Consider the following 19,732-nt stretch of genomic DNA (forward strand, 5'->3'; position numbering starts at 1 on the left):
CCGCGAGAACAAACCTCGTTTTAAGCTGCTGGGACTGTTGTTCCATTGCTACCATAACAAGTTACCACAGCGTACTTTATAACCAGTGATGAGATGAATAAATGCAAGTAAAAAGTCGCCAAAACACCTGAACAGACACCAGAGATTCTGGGCGACGTGAGTCCATGACAAGAACCCCGACACACCCCTCACTAGGGCTGCGTCAGAGCCGCGAGATCCGCTGCCCCTGGGTCGGCTGAAGGTGCAGCGACCACACGGAGTGACGCGGGGCTGGTGGGCGCAGAGCGGGCCAGCCGCTGCGGTAGACGGCTCAGCAGCTTCTTAAAACATTAACCACCACCCGCCCCTTCCTTACCACCCCTGGTATTTGCTCAAGAGAAATAAAAGCATGTCCATTCAGAGACTGCTTACCACATCTTTATTCACAGTAGCCAGAAACTGCAAACAATCTTAACGTCTGTTAAAATTCTCCATGCGGTGGAAAGCTGTTGGGCAGTGAAAAAGCACACACAACGTGGATGAATCTCTGAGTAATGTTAGACAAAACGTGTATGCTATGCGACTCCATTTATACAAAATTCCAGAAAACATAAACTATGCTGACCAAGTGGTTGCCTGGGGAAGGGGGTGGGAGGTAGCTTTATCCACACGGTCCTTGGGGTGGGGGGCCCATCTCCCACTGTGCCTGTGGCACCAGGCCCAGCTGTGTCCTCGAGTCACCTTAGGCCGGGTGACATGGGGGTGTGCGGTGATGTGGGCGCACAATGATGCTGCTTTGAGAGCACAGCGCAGCACTCGCCCACCCAGGCAAGTCCAGGGCCCACCGAGGATGGAGGGGCTGTTGCTGTGTCAGTCTGGAGACACAGCCTCCCTACCCCGAATCCCAGAAGGACCAGCAGAAGCTTCAGCAGAAGCATTGCAGATGCCCCTTTTACTAAAAACAATTGCACTTTAGATGAAGGGTGTCCCAAACCCTGTGAGTTCTGCCGAGTCCCCAGGCCCCTCCTCAGACTGGTGGACAGCCCCACCTGTGTGGGGCAGCGGCCCCAGGTCTGCTTCCATCAGGTCAGGGCAGCAGTAGAGCCGCCCGTGGTGGGACCCTGGGGTGCAGGTAACACGCATCCCAAGCACCACCTCTGTGCCACGGGCAGGCAGCGGTGGCTGGCGGTGCACACGTCACAGTGACAGGCCCCGCCCGGAGAGGCAAACCTTCCAGTGCAGCATTCCAAACGGCACCTTCGGGGCCCTGTGCTGACTGGGATCTATGCAAACAACTCAGACGAGCCTCTGGCCCAGAGCCGGGGAAGCAGACTCACAAGCAGGTTCGGGTGTTCAGGGAAGTCAGCGCCATGTGACACTAGGCCCTCACACGGCTGACCGAGGGCACGCAGTGCTGAGCCGCTGGGAAGTCTAAGGGACCACACACCACTGGGCCCTGAGTTAAGACCAACTGATGAGAAACTGCTTTCCCATCATCAGTGAGACAGGGATGTCCAGGGTCTGGGGAAGAGAAACAGAAGAAAACTTGGTCACTAAACACTTGGCAACAGAGGTGAGGCAGACAGGAGTCTGGACATGGGTGGGTGGTGGACACGGGGCCTTCCCGGCCCTGTAAGCTGCTCAGTGTGTTTCCCCCGCAGCGCCCTGGGCAGTGGCTGCCTTAGTTTGCTTTGGAAGTTAGCTGAGCTGCCCTTTACCCAGTGGCGGACACTGGACACGGGCAGAGGAAAGATACGGGCAGAGTACGAGGAAGCCGATCTTCCTGCTCCTCCCCTGAGGAGCCAGTTCCTTTCCGCCCCCTGTGAGGCCTGAGTGTCCTCCCCCTTCTGGACAGTGAGTCCTGTGATGCCAGCTCAACGGGCACCTCCTGCCCCCTCACGCACCCCCTGGGGACAGGCCCTCTGGCCCCAGATGTGGGCCCTCTTGCCTCAGTGTCAGGGCTGTAGGTGAAGTTAGAGACAGGAACGCCGTTGCAGAGGACCTGCTGGGGGGCCATGGCCACCCCAAGGACGATCACCTTCCTCAGCTGCAGGCTGGCCCCCTCGCTGCTCACACGCACCAACTGGTTCACGACAGTGTTCTGGACGGAGCAGAGACAGAGACAGAACACGGTCTGTGAGCACACGGCCTGGGGCAGGGAGCCCCACCGGCGGGACAGGGAGCCCCGCGGGGCCAGCGCTGCTAGACAGCAGACAGGGAGGGCAGCTCAGCAGCACGCCCACGCAGACAAAGCCCGGGCCACTGGCGCAGTGCGAGGGGCTCGGCCGAAGCGCTCAGTCCATGAGCCCCTCTCCCCGCCAGTTGGGCTGACCCAGGGACAGGGGTCCACCCCAGGACCCCAGGCCAGCGCCCCTCACCAAATCTGGATGGTCACCCCAAGATGGCCCCCAGCCTAGGCGGGCCCCAGGACTCACGTTTCCAGCCAGAAAGATGACCTGCGTGTAAGCCCCGCGCTCCAGCACCCCCAGGCTCTCCCCGTCGTCCCAGAACAGCTCCCCTCGGGCCTCCCCGCTCGGGGTCAGTGCCACGGCCAAGGCCATGGGCTGTTTGCGGGACTCTGTGGTTGTGAGGCCTGGGCCCTGGAGGACATGGCCCATGTCACTGTCCCCAGCCTGGTGGAGGCCCCCAGACCCAGGTGTGGGGAGCACTGGGCTGTGACAGCGTCGTGCTGCAAGAAACCAGGATCCGCAGGACAGCCTACAGCCGAGCAGCCTGGATGCCTGTGGTGACCACCCTGGCCCAGGTGGATCCCTCAGAGGACATAAGAGGCCCACAGAGGCTTGCTGATGGACTGTTTTCTGAGAATGGCCAGTGAAGCTGGCCTCCCCTCTGCCCACCCCAGCAGATATATCTGGCCTGGTTCATCCTCAACCCTCAGAACTATCATCTCTGCTTGGGGGCCTGAGGGTGGACTCCCAATTGAACAGAGGCACATGGGGGTCCCAGCAGCTCCAGTGCTGGACAGATGGGCTTGGGGGCCCGGCCCAGGTACCTGCATGGGGATGATGTGACCGGCCCGGACGTGGAGGTTGATGGTGTCCAGTGGGGCGGGTAGCATCACCCACTGCCCCTCACTGTGGATGATGGATGTTAGGGGTGCAGCGGGCGGAAGTGGATGGCTGCCAAAGGCCTGAGCTGGCACCTGGAGGGTTTGTCATGTCACAAAGGGTCCTGGGCAGTGCCAAGACCCTGCGCTGTTGTCGAGAGCCAAGGGTGGAGACCTGGCCACGCAGTGGGGACAGTGTGAGAGGCCTGAGATACAGCATGAGACACAGCACCAGGGCTCCAGTGGGGCAGGTCAGAGGACACAGGGAGGGGCAGGAGTTTGAGGGCATGAGAACTAGAGTCCAGGCTCAGCTAGGCAGCAAGTCAGCTTAGCCTCAGTTTCCCCATCTGAGAAATGGGTTCCTGCAAGGACTGCAGGGATGATGCTGGTGGAGCACCCAGGGGAGGCCCACGTGTAACCAGGTGGGACTCGACAAACGTGTGCCTTTTTCACCATCTGGCCCACACCAACAGAGCCAGAAGGAGGGCTCCCTCGGGCTCCCCAGTCCTCCCTGATTTCAGGGGCCCAAGACTCACCATCTGCAGGTCATACCACGTGCCTCGGGGGAAGTAGCCAGTGACCTCAACCTTCCCGGCCTCGAGGACTGGAGTGATGAGCAGAGCCTCCCCCCACAGGAGCTGGTGGTCCACGGTCCAGGTGCGGGGGTCTCTGGGGAACCTTCAAGCAGGAGGGACCAAGGCAAGGGGGAGGCTAGTGACCTCTGAGGGGACTCGGAAAGGAACCAGGGGACCCGGGGTTACATGCGGCAGAGCTGGTTCTGGCTGACTGAAGTCAAGGCAGAAGCCGAGAGCGACCCCGCCCGGGCCCGGCGTTCTGGCGCGATGCACTCACACCTGCCGTCTGCAAGCTGTGTCCTTGCCCACGTGTCTGCTTGGCTCTTAATATTGCTTTTACCCCTGGTCTGAGGTTCTGGGCATTTAGGGGGCGTGAGCACCACTTCATTGACAATGTTTTCTCCCTTTCATTCCCCTTGGCAACCTACGTTCAGAGCGGTTTTAATACTTTTCTGTTTATGTTCGGAGAAGTGTCACTTTTTTCCCCCTAAGTTACACCTCCTTCCCTTTGCTTTTTGCTTTTGACGCTTAGAAAGCCCTCTCCTGCCAGAGCATAGAGAAGCACTCACTTCCGTTTTCCTGTGGCATTCTCTCCAGCTTAATTTTTGACATTTAATTACTTAATCCATCTGGAATTTATGTTTGTGCCGCGTGAGGGGAAAATAAATTGATTTTTGCAAACAGCTAACTAATGACCTTACTACTGGAGAATCCTTAAGCCAATGATCTGAGGTGCCACTTGACGGCCGGTACAGTACTTCTTAGGTATACGACGTCCTATTGGGGGCGTCTACTGGATTCTTCTGTGGTCTTGTTCTCTTAAGCCCCAAATGGACTCAATCATGGGAGTCTGCAAGTTGCTTGACCGTCTGGTAGGCCTGGTCTGTACTCAGTGTGCCTCAGCCTAGGTTTTCTTTATGGAGTGCCCCAAGTCGGGCTGGAATCTAAGGGGTGGGGACTGGGGGTGCAGTGGGCACCCCAGGGAGAGGGCCCAGGTTTTGCTTCAACCTCCTCCCTCTCTTGGTGCCTGGTACACCCCCTGTGGCAGGACGGCCACCCTGGGGTCAGGGGGCCCAAGGTTATCGCTCCCAACCCAGACACTCACTCCAGGAAGAGGGGCCGAGCCACGGTCTCGCCCCTGACGTGGGCCCCGTGGAACAGCGTGTAGAGGTGGGGCAGGAGCGCGTAGCGCAGGCCCAAGGCCTTCCTCATGGCTTGCTGCGCCGTCTCGCTGAACCTGTACGGCTCCTGCGGCTGCAGCGGTGGGTGGAGGGAGCAGAGGAAACACCTAGGATCTGGGGTCCAGGACCCTGAGGTCCCCCCACCCTGGAGACCGGGCACTTTTGGGCCTGTGTCAGGCTGGCTGGCACAGAAAGTGGGCGTTTCTCAGAGCACGGCCCGTGCCCTACCAGGCTGCTGAGGTCGTTGTGGTTCCGCATGAAGGGGTAGAAGGCCCCCAGCTGGGTCCAGCGCACGCACAGCTCCTCCGAGGTGTTGCCCAGGAAGCCGCAGACGTCCGCCCCCACCAGGGGCACCCCCACCAGATTGAAAAGCAGGATGGCTGGGAGGCAGAGTCAGACGGGTCTCAGGCTGCCACAGCCGGACCAGTCCAGAGCCAAGGAGACCGACAGTGTCTGCTGAGCTGGCTGGAGGCAAGGATCCCTCCCAACAGCCCTCCCACCAGGCCCCACCTTCCCCAGAGAGCTCAGCTCAGCAGACTCCCGGTGGCCTGAGGCTCTGCAGACGCTCCCACACAGAAGCAAAAGTCTATGAAAGCACATCCAGGCTGGGGCTTTGGCGGAGACTCTTTTTGGCTGTGGCCCAGGGGGTCACTTCTAACCCCTTCCCCAGGGCTCCCGAGCCCTCTCTGGGCCTAACACGTGTCTGCAGCATCAGAGCTCTCAGAACAAAAATCAAATTCCTCTTCGCAGGGTGGAGCCGGGCACTGAGATGAGGGGTGGGGGGTACCCTGACTGAGCTCGGATGCAGTTTCACACAGCCCAGGATGTGGTCACCAGAAGGGACATTCTGCTGGCAGACAGTAGCCAGCATGAAACGGAGATGGGAAGCTTTGGAAGAGGGGCACCACAGGTGAGCCCCTGCACAAGTGAGCCCCCCTGCATGGGTGCACAGGGCCCGGGGTGGGCCTCATGCCCCACAGGGTTTGGTGGTGGACCCCACGCCATTGCAGCATGTCTGAGGACCCAGCTCTGGGCAAACCTCCCCAGAGAGTGGCCCACGGTCCCCCTCACACCCCTCTTGACCGGTGCGCTCACCTGACACGGAGTAGGAGAGCTGCTCCCAGCTGCTCCACACGTCCCCTGTCCAGTGGCCAGCGAATCGGCCGTGGCCAGCAAAGGTTGAGCGAGAGATCACGAAGGGCCGCCTCCCCCGAGCCTTCACCAGGGCTCTGGGCGGAGCAGGGGGACAGGGCTGTGTGAGCGGGGGTCACCGGGAGCCCGGGGAAGCAGCAGGGTGGACGAGCTGGGGGCACGGAGCTAGCCGGCTGAGGCCGCCGCCAGTGTCTGCTGGGCAGTCAGCTCTGCCACTTGATGACACTCAGAGATGCATGTGTCACGGGAAGGACAAGCGTCCCTCGAGTCCCACGGGAGCCAGAGGTGCTGGTCAGCCCTGACCTTGCTGTCCAGGCACCACACCCTTCCTGAGGCACTAGGTGTGGAGCTGGGGGAGGGGGCTGGAGTGGCAGGGGACCTGGGGCCTCCTCTTCTCCTTCCCGTACCCAGCCCCTCACAGCACCTGGCCTGGAGCCCCTCACCTGTGGGAGGCGAAGGCCTCGGTCAGGCCATACAGGTTGTGCAGGTTGTAGTGCGTGGAGAGGAACTGCTGGCTGGAGGCGCAGATGGTGGCTGCCCGGAGGGTCCCGCCGACCACCCCTGGAGGAGAGGGGGCAGTTTCCTTGGAGCCTCTACCTGGAAGGCTGGTGCCCCTCACATTCTGGGAGCCCCTCTAGGATTTGAGGTGCGTCCCTGAAGTCTCCACTTTTCCAAGGACAGGACAAGGTGACGCTGCAGGCTGGCCCCTGCAGACCCCAGACCGCACATCCGCCTGCTCCTGAACCACTTCAAGTCTTGCCCTGTGCAGCTGCCAAAGTCTGAAATCCCCCCGGCCCCTCTTCCCCCGCAAAGGGTCTCGCCTCTGCTGCACGTGCCCGGTCAGCGTTGCGTGGCTGGGGTCTCCCCACCTGAACCTTACTCCTGGGGTTCCCCTCGCCTTTCCCGGGGTGGCTGCTGTCCACTGGCTTCTCAGAAACCACAGCTTTGAGCCTCCCAAACCAGAGAAGGGAAATCCCTTATTTGAGCCATTAAACCCTCAGCCGACTGGTGCTGGTGGGTGGGCAGGTGGGGCAGCTCACCTGGCACGTAGGGCGGGTTCTCCAGGTCACTGTTGGGGCAGCCGTCCACAGAGCCCCTCACGAAGTTGGATGGCTCGTTCATGTCCTGTGAGAGAGCCCCTGGGGGTGGGCGCCTGGCCTGGCACAGAGGGTGGGACTGGTCCCCGAGACCACAGGACACCCAGGGGCAGGGCCACACTCACAATCCACATGCCATCGAAGGGCACCTGGGCGTGGAACTCGCCCACCATGTCCTGCCACCAGCCTAGGGCCTCGGGGTTGGTGAAGTCGGGGAAGGCGGTGAGTCCGGGCCACACCTGGACGAGAGGCCAGAGGGGAGATGGAGGCCCGGGGCATTCCGGCCGTGGGCAGGGCCGCAGCCTCACTACCTCCCCGGCGATGGCGGACGGCGGAGGGGAGGAGCGGGGGGACACACTGCAGGGAAAACCTCATCAGAGGCCACTTTCAGGCGGGGGCCCGAGGCCCCAGAACCCCCTCCTCCTGGTTCGGGCCCAGCCTGGAGCGCAAGGCCTGGCCTCTGCCCGGGAGCTGTCGGGACGATGTGGAGGCCCCCAGGCCCCTGAGGGTCTGCAGAGCTCGTGCCCGAGCTGCCCGCGAACAAGGGTCCCTGGCAGAAGGCTTCGAAGTGGCGTTTCTGGTCCTTGTCACCCCCAGTGTGACCCCCTCTCAGCCCCACTGGCCGGAGACCCCTGCCCTCTCACCCTTGCCTCCAGGCCCCGCCGTACCTTCCCAATCAGAGGCTGCCCGGTCTCGTTGGTGATGAAGACCCCCCGCCGCAGGCCCTCGTCGTAGGGGCGGTAGGTCCCGGCGGGGCTGGAGCTGCTGATGGCAGGATCCTGGGGTGAGAGGGACCAGTCAGAACGGGAAGACAACGCCTGAAGCTTTGGCACCATCGCCAGGAAAACGCGGAAACGCTCTCAACAAATGTTAAATAGGCCAAGCGGCCATGCACGAGCCAGCCCGCTGGGTGTGGAGGTGCACGTGACCTCTCCCCTAGAGACTGGAGGCAGCAGGGGCGCCTGTGGCCAACGGGGGCACACCCGGATGCAAGCCGTGTTAAGGGTCTAGGGTTTCACAAACGTTCTACGGTGAGCATATACTTCACTTAGAAAAAAAAGGAAAAGGTTCCATCTGACCTCCCTGCTCTGAGTGCCCCTGGACGCTGCTGCCCTCAGAGGGGCTGTGAGGATGGAAATGACCATCAGCCTAACTCCAAACGCACTTCCTGTCCTGAGAGAGTATCCACGGTGGTGACCGTTTGGTCATCTCAGCCCCTACTCCCCACCTTCTCCTTCTCTGGCTGCAGGCTGGCCCGGCCACACCAGCCCCGGAATCGCTCGCACCCCCTCTGGCTGCGGGGACTGGCCCGGGGAACGAGCCTTTGAGCTGAGCTGCCCAGGCCCTGCCCTCCTTCCCACAAGACAGAGCTGACTGGGGGTGGGGGTGGGGGCAGGGCCAGCGGCCCCGGCACAAAGCTCCACGGGCCTTCCATGCTGACAGGTGTCAGCTGAGCAACGCCCCCACCCCCACAGCTTGCTCTAAGCTCTGCAAGTAACCTGCGGCTGGAGGGGTCCTGAGCAATGGACAGAGGTTTCCAGGGATATCCCCAGACGGCAGGGGCCAAATCTGTGAATCTGATGTTCCCTCGACATCGGAGACCCTCATAAATGTCCTCAGTGACCGCGGCTGGGATGAGACGATGCCACCCAGAGTTGGAGCTACCAGACACTGGGACCCTCTTCTTCCCAAAGAAGACGCTCCACGTGGCACGGGGTGGGAGGGACAGGGCACTCACGACGATCAGCATGTACCGCCGGCCGCCCTGGTGGAGCTCCTGCACCATGGCCGGGAAGTCCCCGAAGCCGTCCTTGTTGAAAGTGAAGTCCCTCCTGGCGTCCATGTAGTCCACGTCGTTCCACTGGACGTCCTGCAGCCACAGCACAGGAGCGGTCGGGGCCCAGGCTCGCTGCGCCCGGCCGGCCGCTGCCCCAGGCCCCTCCCCGGCACTCACCAGGGGGAAATGGGCCCTGGTCATGTTCTCCACAACCTGGCGGGTGATGGCGGTGGAGGAGTAGCCCCAGCGACACAGGTGGAAGCCCAGGCCCCAGTACGGCGGCATGAACGGGTGGCCTGGGAGCCAAAGGGACTGTGAGTGGACAGCAGGGGCCCGGGAGGACGGAGCCGGGCCAGGAAGCAGGCCTACCCACGATGTCCAGGTACTGCTGCACTGCGTTCTTGGGCTCCGGGCCCAGGAAGACGTACAAGTCCAGAATCCCGCCTGTCGACCTCCAGCTGAGGGCTGGGCTTGGCTGCAGGACCACGTCTGGGGGAAGCAGCCCCAAGACTCTGAGACACATACTCGCCCCCTCCCCTTCCCCCACCCCCACGGCCTTCGGAGCTGCATCAATGGGCCAAAGCACCACTGGACAGGTGGGGTCCTCCCACAGGGAGCTTGGGGGCCCTGGGGAAGTCACTCTGAGCCCAGCTTGCTGAGGGACTTGGAGCAGGACAGGAGGAGGCTGAGCAGCTAGGCCCAAGAACCCTCTTTCTGGCCTTGGCCTGGCCCTGGGAAGAAGTCCCAGAGCCCACTTCAGGGGCACTGAAGGACAGAGCTGGCAGAGGCCACAACCCACTGGTCATTTCTCAGAAGAGTGAACGAGCCCAGACCCGCCTGCCTCTTCCTCTATCTTCAGCCTGTTGGGCAGGTAGAGAGCTCCACCTCCCTCTATGAAGGAGGGGGTGCAGTCACACCAGGGAAACCCTGGCAGGGGGCTCAGAAGCAGAACTGGCTGGGGGACATGGGGGACCCCGGTGCCAGCTGGCTTACCCATGGCATTGCTGTTCAGCAGGAAGACCCCGTGAGCTGACCCGTCGTCCTCCAGCACCAGGTAGAAAGGGTGGGACCCGTACAGGTTCACATCAGGCTGGGACACAGCGGACATCCGGCTTTAGTTCCCGGCCCATGCGGCCCCTCTGATCCCAGGCCCCGCCCTAGCTGCCCCTTTACCACGGGGGCGATGTCCCGATTCCAGAGGGTGACCTTGGTCCAGTTGGTGCTGAGCATCAGGGGCCCGAGGTGTTCGGCAAGGCCTGTGATGTGCTGGGATGGCAGGGAGGTGGACAGCTGCAGAAACTGGTCGGCAAAGAACAGGGGAGCCACGGTGGTGTTCAGCCTGCCGGGAAGAGACGAGAGGCCAATGGCCCCAGGAGCCCTCACCGTGCGCAGACACTGGGTAGGGGCTGCCTGAAACCCTCCTAGTCCTGGGAGTCGTGGCCCCGAGCACCTCCCGAGAGGGCCAGACTGCTCCTGACTCCGTGGAGCTGCCCAGCCAGGGGCTGCTGGGGAGCCTCGAAGCTCCCCCTCCGCCTGGAAGACAAGTCACGGCTAACTTCACGGGATGGGCTCCAGCACCACCCACCCACACCGGGCGGGACTCTGCTCACCTGCGTGCGGGTGTGTTTTCAAGACCAAGACCTGATAAATGCTTAGAAACTTCTCTCAGAACTCTGCCTGAAGGTCAGCTTCCCAGGTCGCCCCGCTGCGCCTGCACAGCCCGTTTCTGCCCTGGCACTGCCCTGCCGTGGGCTCGAGCTGCCGCTCCCTGCTGGCTCAGCCCCAGGAGCAGGTCCATCAGGCCCAGCCAAGAAGTGGACGGTGACAAAAGCAAGAAATGCACTTCAGAAGGCCAGATCTCTGAAGATCAGGGCCCATTCAAGTTCCCTCCTTTCAAGTGTGTGGCTGAGCTCAGTGCAAAGCAGGGCCTTGTCGGTCGGCACACATTTAGGTAGGACCCTGTGGGTGAAGTGCACGGGGTGCGTCCTGGGAAATGGCCTTGCACAGTCCAGCGTCAAGGCCAGGCAGCCGCAGAAGAACCGCTGGCCCTGCGGCTGGGGGAACTGGGCCGCTTCTGGGCCCGAGACACACCCAACACTCGGACTCACAGCCACGGCACTGGAGTCTAAGAGATGCTTCCTGCATCCAGTACCTGGGGGGTGGGCGGAGGGGGAGGCGAGGGCGAGACCAAGCACTGCCCTGTTCTCTCCACGAATATCCGCCAGGCCCTGCTGCAGGTCAGAACTGCTCTAGGAGCTGGCGGCTCAGGAGGGAACAGCAGATGGCAGCCCTGATCCAAGCAAGGGTAAGATCCCACAGGGGGACAAACCCTACAGGGACACGGAGCAGAGTGGCCAATAGCATGGACGCTGGCTCTGGCTCTCTCACTGCCAGCAAGGGTCTGGCCTCTCTCTGCCTCTGCTCTCCCGCCTGTAAAGTGGGGATGAAACAGCACCTACATCCGAGGCGTCGTGGGGGTTAGAAGGGTGAATAGCCATGGTGCCTGGTATGCTGGATGTGTGACACGTGGTAAGTCATAAATGAGGATAAAGCAGGGTAAGGTGCTGCCCGGGGTTGGGGAGCACTCTAGGCTGAGCCAGGGGTCCTCGGCCCAGCTCTGCTGACGTTCTGCTGACCGCTCCGTGTTCTGGGCTGTCCTGCGCACTGTGGGGTGTTGAGTGGCATCCCTGTGCCCTCACCCCCAGTACTGACATTCTATATGTCTCCAGCTGTTGTCGAATGTCCCCCAGGGGAAAATCACCCCAAGGGGAACCCTGGGCTAGATGGTTGCAGGGGCCCCTGAGGGCTCCAGTTGGAGGGAGCAGTGAGCACCACGACCCAGGGGTCAGGAACACCAGAGTGGCCAGAGGGGGAGGTGGACCACCATGGGGTCAGAGATGACGTTCTCCAGCTCCCTGACCCTCCCACCAGGTGGAGGGCACAGAGACCAGGGCACTCACAGCACCCGTCCATCCAGCTTCCGCCGCACGACCACCCCAAAGGGCTCCTCCGAGAACGCCACACTGTAGAGCGTGGACGGCGCCCGGCTGTGGACACGCGGGGTCTCCAAGGGCACTTCGTAGCGCCTGTTGGCGGGATCTTTGATCTGGAAGATGAGAGCAGTGTTGTCACGAGGCCCTTGGTGGCCGGCCATCCCTGCACACCTGCCCACTCTGTCCTTCACCCTCCAGAGGAGCGAGGGGTCAGTTCAGGTCCCAGCATGGCTGCATGCAGCGTGTGCGCGTGGATGGACTGGTCAACATCCCTGAGCCTGCGTCCTTATCTACAGAGCCAGAAGCGCACCCCCTGTGGGCTGCCAGGTAAGATACAGAACGCCCAGGAAATCTGTATAAGTATTTCTTCAGTGTAAGTATGTCTCAGATACTGTGTGGGACATACTCACACTAACGCCACCCCCAATTCCTTAGTTATGCAGAGTTCAAATCCGTGCTGGTATTTGCTGACCCTGGCAATGCTCTTCTGCCTGGCACACCTTGTCACAGGGGGAGTGACAAAACATAACTAGAGCACCCAACCCTCGTCTGGTGCACAGTCATCACTCAGGAATCCCGGGCTGTCGTCAATGACTTTGTTAAGCTAACGGAGTCGCACTGCGCCGCGTGCTGCAGGCTCTCACACTCGGCTGACGAGTTTTTACTGAGCACCTGCTCCAGGCACTGTCCAGTGTCTCTCCCCTTGCTGGTCTCGGTTGGGATGTCACTTCCTGGGGGAGACCTAACCTCCTACCCCCACATCCTGAGCCCTGCCCTCCAGAGCAAGTTCTGGAACTTTCTAGTCACTGTCCTAGTGACCCCTGTCCCCTGAGTGTGTGTCTGCTCACACCCGGACCCCAGGGGAGGGCACCACACACATCTGTGCGTGAGCAAACACCCGGTAGAGCCCGTCTTCACCCACGGCCCACGCTCTCTGCGCCCCCCCCCCCCGCCCACCGTGAGGTGGAGCCGGCTCTCCGTCTCCATCAGCACATCCAGCCGTAAGGTCATGATGTCCTTGGGGAAGAAGGTCGGGGTGGTGCGCGTCAGGGTGGCTGTGTAGCCCGTCTCCGTGGTGGTCAGGTTCTCCAGCTTGTAACTGGGGTAGCCGGAAGGGAAGAAGCACCAGGGCTGCCCCATCTGGGCCCCGGGAGGCCGCTGCCTCGCGGGCACGTAGCAGCAGCCCCGGGCCTCGCACTGCTCCCGGGTGATGGCCTTGTCTGGGGCACAGTCGAAGCGGCCAGCGGGGGGCAGGTCACACCGTGTGGGCGCTGCCCTGGGGCTGCCTTGGTGCCCTGGGGCGGGCCGGGGCCCTAGGCCACTGGCTCCCAGCTGGCGAGCTTGGTACATCTCCTCGGGTGCTCGGGAGAAGCTGCACAGCTCTCGGGGGGCCACTGCGAAGCTGTACAGCAGGATGTGCCCCAGGAGGACCAAGGAGGCAAGGGCGCAGACCCCCTGCAGGGTGTGGGAGCAGGACGGCCACCTCATGTCTGGGTGCTGTGGGCAGCGGGTCCTGGAGGCCTGCAGACAGGAACCAGGCTCAATGGGATGGCAGGAGGGGTGGCTGGGGCCTCGGGGGCCTCTCAAAGCAGCTTCCAGACAGGAACCTGTGGCCCATGGACAGCCCCCAGGGCGGAGGTGAGGTCTGCTGAGGAAGCAGGGCCGACGTGGGGGAGGGAAGAAAAAGGAAAAAGAGAAAAGTCCCAAACAGGGTAGTGGCAGTGGATTTGAAATCTTTAGATATGTCCCAAACAAAACACATTTAGAACGTCTGTAAAAATGACTTAATAACGCACAAAGACCCACGGGACAGGCTGACAAGCGGAACGAACAAGCTCCGACAGTAGAGGGAGTAAGTCCCGCCCCTGTGTGGAGGCTGTGGCCCAGGTGACTACGTCCTGGCCAGTGGGGCGGAAGCGCAGCCCGCTCCGTGCCTCTCCGGCTGACGGGGATGTGGACATAGCCTGTGATGGGTCTCAGCCACTGCAGCCCGGGGGCCTACTCGTGGATGGCCCCAGGACTGGCCCCTGCGGTCAAGTGGGGGAGACACCTGTCACGCGGGTCTGGTTCGGGGTCTCTGTCGCAGCAGCTGCACCGGAGCCTCACCTGGTGACTCCCGTGCCAGGGCTGTTACCACCTGTGCTGTGCTCACCTGCACGTTCTAAATACTTTATAGGGAACACTGTTGGTCCAGCTCCTCCAAGGAGCAGCAGACATCCACATGGGACTAAACATGTGCAGATTTTACTAGAGGAGTCCTTTTTATGTCTGAGAGGAAATGGGGAGGTTGCCGGGGAGGGCTGGGAGAGCCATCACACCCACGCAAGTCTGACCTCCCTCCCCGGGAGGGTGGTGGGTCCAAGAAGCGCTGCAGACAGCTGTGCAGGTTAAGGAAGTCTGGGCAAGGCCACAGGGCTGGGGGGTCCTTGAGCCAAAAGCTGGCAGTTAGAGGGGTCTCAGTCTCCCAGAAGCAGCCGGCCCTAGGATTATGGCTGGGAGGCAGCCTGGCTTCGCAGGAGATGCAGTGATGGACTTCTGGGAACAGCAGCCGAGCCTCTGTCTGTGGCAGGAGGTCTGTGAATTCTTTCAGCCGCCAGAAACATGCAAGTATTGGGAAAAAGTCACATGCCACGGGGAAGTGGGCCCAGGTCACCGAGACAGTCTAAGTCTCTCACAGACACGGCCTGGCTAGTGTGGGTCCCTGGTACGTTAGGTGCAAGAGTGAATTGTTTTTATTCATGACACTGTAACACCAAAAGTGTGGGGATTTTCCACAGCAATCAATTCCCCCGTTCTCCAGACACCAGCCAGGTGCCCAGCAATTCAGTTCTGACACCAACTCCCAGCGTTAAGTTAGCGCAGACCTCACAGGTGGCGGGCTCAGGCCCCCAAGACCCCCCCCCCCCCAATTCAGACACTAATCACAAGCCCCAGGTTGTCGCTGGCACTTCTGACTAAGAGGCTATAAATTCCAGGATTCACACAACACCGCTCACCTTCTCAAGTTCAACAACTGGCTTGAACAACTCACAGAAAGCAAGAAAGCGCTTTACTATTATCTGTTTATTATAAAGGACACAACCTAGGAAATCCAGACGGCGCGGTACGGAGAGGGTATGCAGAGCTCCCACGCCCTCTCCGGGCCGGCTGCCCTCCGAGCACAAATGTGTTTACCAGCTTGGAAGCCCTCCAAACCCCAGCCAGTTTAGGGTCATCATGTAGGCACGACTGATGACATCATTGACCGCCGGTGATTAGCTCAATTAGATTATCAGTGTCCTGGCTCCATCTGATCATGCTGCCTACATCTGACTTTGTGATCATGATGGTTCAGACACTGGGGAACTCAGTGTAGTCCAGGGGTCCTTGCTCCGGAGCCCTTGGGCAATTCCCATGGCCCTTCCCACCCAGACTTCAGAAGCCGCAGAGGTGGCCAGGGGCACGGCCAGGGGGGCAGCCAGGGCAGCATCACAACCCCCCACCCCGCTCCCATTTTACGGACAGTGGAGAGAGCCGCCCTCAGAGCGCTCGACAACTTAGAAAATGGGGAAGAACTGAAGGTCAGTAGGGCAAGAGGCGCTGCTGACCCGGAGAGCCTGTCCCTGCGCTTTCAGGGAAATGGCTCGGACCCGCCGCTCCCCAGGCCGGGGGGGAGGGGTTGGTGCAGACACGCCGCGAGCAAAGCCCAGCTCCACGCTGGGAGAGGGGAGTAAAGGGTTCGTAACTTCCTGTGCCTCAGCCTCCTCCCTGTGAACGGGGACAAGCGCAGCCTCCCTCGCCCAGCTCGAGGGAACAGTGGAGCTTCCGGGGTCCCCGTCGTTACCGCTGCCCACCGCCGCGCGCGGCCCCCGGAACGAAGCGCTCAACTCCCCCAAAAGGAAACCTCTGACGACCAATCAATAGACAGATCGACCCCTCCCCGCTGGGCGGCACGACTGCCCCGACCCGCCAAGCCTCCGGTCTGCGGGGCTGCAGCGGACCTCCCGAGCCCCCGGCGCGCGCTGGGACCACCCGCAGCCGGGCCCGCTCACCTCCGCGCACGCGCGCTGGGCCTGCAGCGGCTCCCCCGGGATCCCTCGCGGGCTGGCGCGGCGGCGGCGGCGGCGGCGGCGGCGGGTCACGTGACAGGTCGCCGCGCAGGCGCCCTTGGTGAGGTGCGCCCTCTGGTGGCGGGGCGCGTCGGGACGTCCTCGCGCTCAGGGGCCTCGGCGCGGCGGCAACGTGCTGGGGAAGCGCTCAGGGGAGAGGCCGGGCCTTTTGGGGTCCGGGAGGGGCGCGCCCTCCTCCTTCCTCGTCCCGCCACCCTCGGCTTCATGGAGCCCCTCAGGCAGGCCCCAAGGCCAGACTGCGAATCTCGCCAGGAGGGCGGGCGCAGGTGTTCAGCACCCAGACGGCGAAAGTAGCGACCATCTGGAAGCAACTTACACTTATTCCGAAAAGGAAGACATTGTCATAACCCGTAAGACCGACTGTTGTGAAAACTGTCGGTGACAAGGGGCTTTCCGCACACTGAGAAAGGGCGTGTGCTAAGATGAGGAAGCTGTCCAAAGCGAACTGCAAAAGCCGAAGCCTGTGACCCTGTCAGGCGGGACCGCGCGCAGAGAGCGCCGAGCGCCGCGTCAGAGCCCGACAGCCCCCCAGTTCCCGGACCCCCTCCCGCAACCCCCAGGCAGGGACGGAGTAAATGTTTGTGTGCATTAAAAAAAAAAAAAAAATCCCTGGGCTGGGATCGGGGGCTTCCCCGCCCCTTTGTGGTTCCTGTAGTTCTGAAATGTTTTACAATAAATACGCTTCTTTCATATTCAGAAAAAAAATCTATTTTCCTGCTGAAAAATGTGAAATTATTTTGTAGAACATTTTCCCTTTCAGCTGCAGAGAAGCCACAAGGTAGCAGGTACTCAGGAATCAGTGGGCGAAGGAGCCCTCGGGTGGACAAGGGCTGTGGGACAAGGGGACAGGCCAGGAGGGGGCTCATGTTCATGTGGCTGGACACTCTTATCTCGGATGTCAGGCCTCCACCGACACAGCCCGGGGGTCATGTCCCTTTGGACTTACTCCTGTGAGCTGTGAATCTGGATTTAACTGGAGCTGGGAGTGGGTGCCGGAGCAGAGACCTGGGTTTCCAGTTTTACTCGGACCAGTAAGCCATTGGAACATGGGTTTGCCTTCACAGGCACTGCTTTTGCAAATGAAAGCCGCACCTAAATGTAACTGGAAATGTTGGGAGCTGACTTGGTTTACACTGCTGGGTGGCTAAAGATACAATTCCTATAGTGCTGGCCGTCTATTTCTCTTAAGCCGTGTCGTTCTTGGAGGGTAGAGGTGGCTTCTGGTGATACAGAAAGATTCGAGGTCCCTGATAAGACACAGAGGGCTGGACTTGGGGGCCGGGAGGTGGGCTTCAGGCGGCTCTCTAGGGCCAAGGTGACTCCAGCCTGTTGCTGATGGAACGGCTGACTTTGAGCAGGGCCTCCTGGAACTGGGGGTACTCGTCCTTCACATGGTGGAGGATGGCGTTGATGCTGGCCAGCCGGTGGTCCAGACGCTTGAGCTCAGCCAGCAGCATTGGCTTGTTGCGGAGCAGGAACACGTACCGCCCATCCTTCACGGCCTCCAGATGCTTAACGCGCGTCTGCAGGGCCACGAGCGTGGAAAGGTTCTTGGGTGAGACGAGAGACCCCATGTCAGGTCATGCACATTAAAAAGAGGACACCCACTGGCCCTGCAGGAACTCAGACTTGAGCACGAGCCAGCGGGCGGCTGTGCTGGTGCGGGAACTCAGGCCGACGGTGCTCGGTCTACAAACCACATCCGGGGTGGAGCCTGGGCCCTCACGCACTGTCTAACCGCCAGGTGCCAGGCCCAGCACCCCCCTTTAAATATCCCCCCATCTCGGCTGATCGGGCAGCCCTGCTTGCCTCCTCTTTTCTGCTCAAACCAATCCAGCAGGAAATTCCACTGGGGCAAATTTGAAATTATGTGCGGAATCTGATGGCTTCTCACTAGCTTGAGGCTGCCCTGGTCTGTGCGCCCCCGTCTTCCTTAAGTACCAGGATGGCCTCAAACAGGCTCCTGTGTCCACCCCTGGCCCTTCCATTCTGCACTCAGCATCAGAGCCGAGTGATTCCGCTAAGCCCAAGTTACTCCCCTCCTGAACCCCCTCCCTGAGGGAGAAACCCAGGTCATGCTGGTGTCCCCCAAAGCCCTGCAGGCCTGGGAGCGCTCCCTGCTGGCCCCTGGCTGGCCCTTGGGCAGGCTCTAGCCCCTGCTGTACCCCACTACCCCTCAGCCTGGGGCGGCTTGCTCCCTCACCCCCGAAGTCTTGACTCAGAGGTCATTTCCTCCTGTGTGGCCGTCCCAGACCACCCTACTTACAAGCGCTGTCCCCACCACCTGATGTCCCTTCTCTGCTTCATTTTTCTCCAGAGTATCTATCACCATCGGATACAGGGTCTCTTTTTTCTTATTAAGTTTGTGTATCATCTGTTCTCCCACCCTCAGAAGGTCGCCTCCAGGAGGACAGGGATTGTCGCCTTTTCTGTTCTGCTCTGCAGCCCTGGTGCCCAGGACAGTGCTGGCCGGTGGAGCCACGTGGGGTGGACGGAAGCAGCAGGCAGTGCTGGGATCTGCCCAGGCTTAGCGCCTGTAGCTCCAGTGGCCCTGGGGACTTGCCTACCTGCTGCTTGAGGGCCGCCAGCCTCTCCAGGTCGGCTTCGAGCTCGTCCCCCTCGGACTGCATCCTCGACAGCTGCTCCTGTTTCTCCAGGAGGGAGTCGCTCACGCTTTTCTGAGTTTCCTCCAGTTCCAGGATGGTTTGGCTGCACTCCTCGGTGGCCTGGGGGGTAGACAGGAGCCTCCTGGGACCCTGCCCCCTTGCTCTTCAGCAGACAAGAGAAGCGTCAGGCCGGAAGGGCCCACAGCCCTCTGTGCACACAATACGAGAGGGTTCCCAAAGAGGGGGTGCAGGAGAGTGTCATGGGGTGGGGAGCCCTAGAGGACCCTCGTAGGGGCGGGACAGAGAGGAGCCCTCAGCCAAGCTGGGCCGAGGAGGCCCCCGGGGGAGCCAGGAGGAGTGGAGAGGGACGGATGCCAGGAGAGGCCAACGTGGCAGAGAAATGCACAAACCAAGACCAGAAAAGGCCGCTGCCCTGCACCTCCAATGGCCACACCCCGGGTAACGTCCAAACAAGCAGTTGGGTCAAGTCCGTCTTTTTCGGCTACCCTTTCCTCATACAGGGCTCCCCCTATAGGGGCCACCCAACACTCTCCACTCAGCCCTCTGCGGGACCCTGCGAGGTGAGGGTCCGTGTCACGGGTCAGTAAGCCGAGGCACAGGGAGCTCGGACGACGCGCCTGAGCCTCGGGCTGGAACCCCCGCGGTGGATTCTGTCTCACGTGACCCTCACCACTCTGGGAGGGGGTTACTGCTCCCACTTCCACTGGCAGATGAGGAGATGTGGGCGTGGAAGGTTCCACACACCCCAGAGGCCACATAGCGGTCAGCGGGGCTGAAGGAGGTCTGAGCCCAGAGCCCAGCCTGGTGATCGCTAAGGGGGACAGCACTGCAGCCATATGGCTGGTCCCCTCCCAGGGCAGGGCCCACGTCACGTGCTTGGTTGACGTGGCCTGGGGGACGGGGACACGGGCTTGAGAGGGTGCCCTCCCCGTTCTCATCGGCCTGTCCCCAGCACCCACTGGGGGCAGTGACATGGGGCTCACGCCCTTCCCTGATGCCACCTCTGTTGGCAGAAAGGGGCCGGAACAGGACAGCCTCCAGCCCTGAGCTGCAGCCCACCCCACCCCGTGCAGACCTCCTGTTAAACCCACGGCAAGCTCCCAGAGCAAGGCCCTGCCAGCAGGCCGTTAGGGGCGCTCGTGGCCCCTCATCTTGACCCAGAGCCGGCACGTGGT

General features: G+C 61.4%; 2 protein-coding genes across 3 annotated transcripts in view; both read right to left on the bottom strand.

The window, feature by feature from the left end:
* Window positions 1-395: 395 nt before the first annotated feature.
* GAA (glucosidase alpha, acid) lies at window positions 396-13,342 on the bottom strand. Its single transcript, XM_032456672.1, has 19 exons — window positions 12,779-13,342; window positions 11,789-11,934; window positions 10,002-10,167; window positions 9,822-9,918; window positions 9,198-9,317; window positions 9,006-9,124; window positions 8,790-8,921; window positions 7,720-7,830; window positions 7,177-7,290; window positions 6,995-7,079; window positions 6,398-6,515; window positions 5,898-6,031; window positions 5,031-5,182; window positions 4,727-4,875; window positions 3,583-3,724; window positions 2,993-3,142; window positions 2,415-2,579; window positions 1,928-2,080; window positions 396-1,500 (listed from the first exon to the last, which is right to left on the bottom strand). The coding sequence occupies exons 1-19, from the start codon at window positions 13,307-13,309 to the stop codon at window positions 1,441-1,443; spliced, it is 2,844 nt and encodes a 947-aa protein (XP_032312563.1). The 5' UTR covers window positions 13,310-13,342; the 3' UTR covers window positions 396-1,440.
* A 2,755-nt stretch (window positions 13,343-16,097) lies between these two features.
* CCDC40 (coiled-coil domain containing 40) overlaps window positions 16,098-19,732 on the bottom strand; it is a 36,786-nt gene continuing 33,151 nt past the window's right edge. Inside the window, exons 19-20 of one of the 2 annotated variants that reach the window (XM_032456653.1) lie at window positions 18,498-18,656; window positions 16,098-17,480 (exon numbers count right to left, since the gene is read on the bottom strand). In XM_032456653.1, coding sequence (XP_032312544.1) covers window positions 17,235-17,480; window positions 18,498-18,656 — 405 coding nt within the window. In that variant the 3' untranslated portion in view covers window positions 16,098-17,234. Of the gene's footprint in view, window positions 17,481-18,497; window positions 18,700-19,732 lie in introns of both variants that reach the window. The other variant, XM_032456654.1, reaches the window with a different exon arrangement.

The sequence above is a fragment of the Camelus ferus genome, chromosome 16 (assembly GCF_009834535.1).
Source record: "Camelus ferus isolate YT-003-E chromosome 16, BCGSAC_Cfer_1.0, whole genome shotgun sequence".
Lineage (NCBI taxonomy): Eukaryota > Metazoa > Chordata > Mammalia > Artiodactyla > Camelidae > Camelus > Camelus ferus.

Excerpts from the sequence above, each read along its gene's own strand:
- GAA (XM_032456672.1), bottom strand. The coding sequence starts at position 13,309 with ATGAGGTGGCCGTCCTGCTCCCACACCCTGCAGGGGGTCTGCGCCCTT. Across the intron at positions 9,125-9,197 it reads GCAGTACCTGGACATCGTGG|GCCACCCGTTCATGCCGCCG; the intron begins GTAGGCCTGCTT and ends TTTGGCTCCCAG. Across the intron at positions 3,725-4,726 it reads GCTCGGCCCCTCTTCCTGGA|GTTCCCCAGAGACCCCCGCA; the intron begins GTGAGTGTCTGG and ends TCCTGCTTGAAG.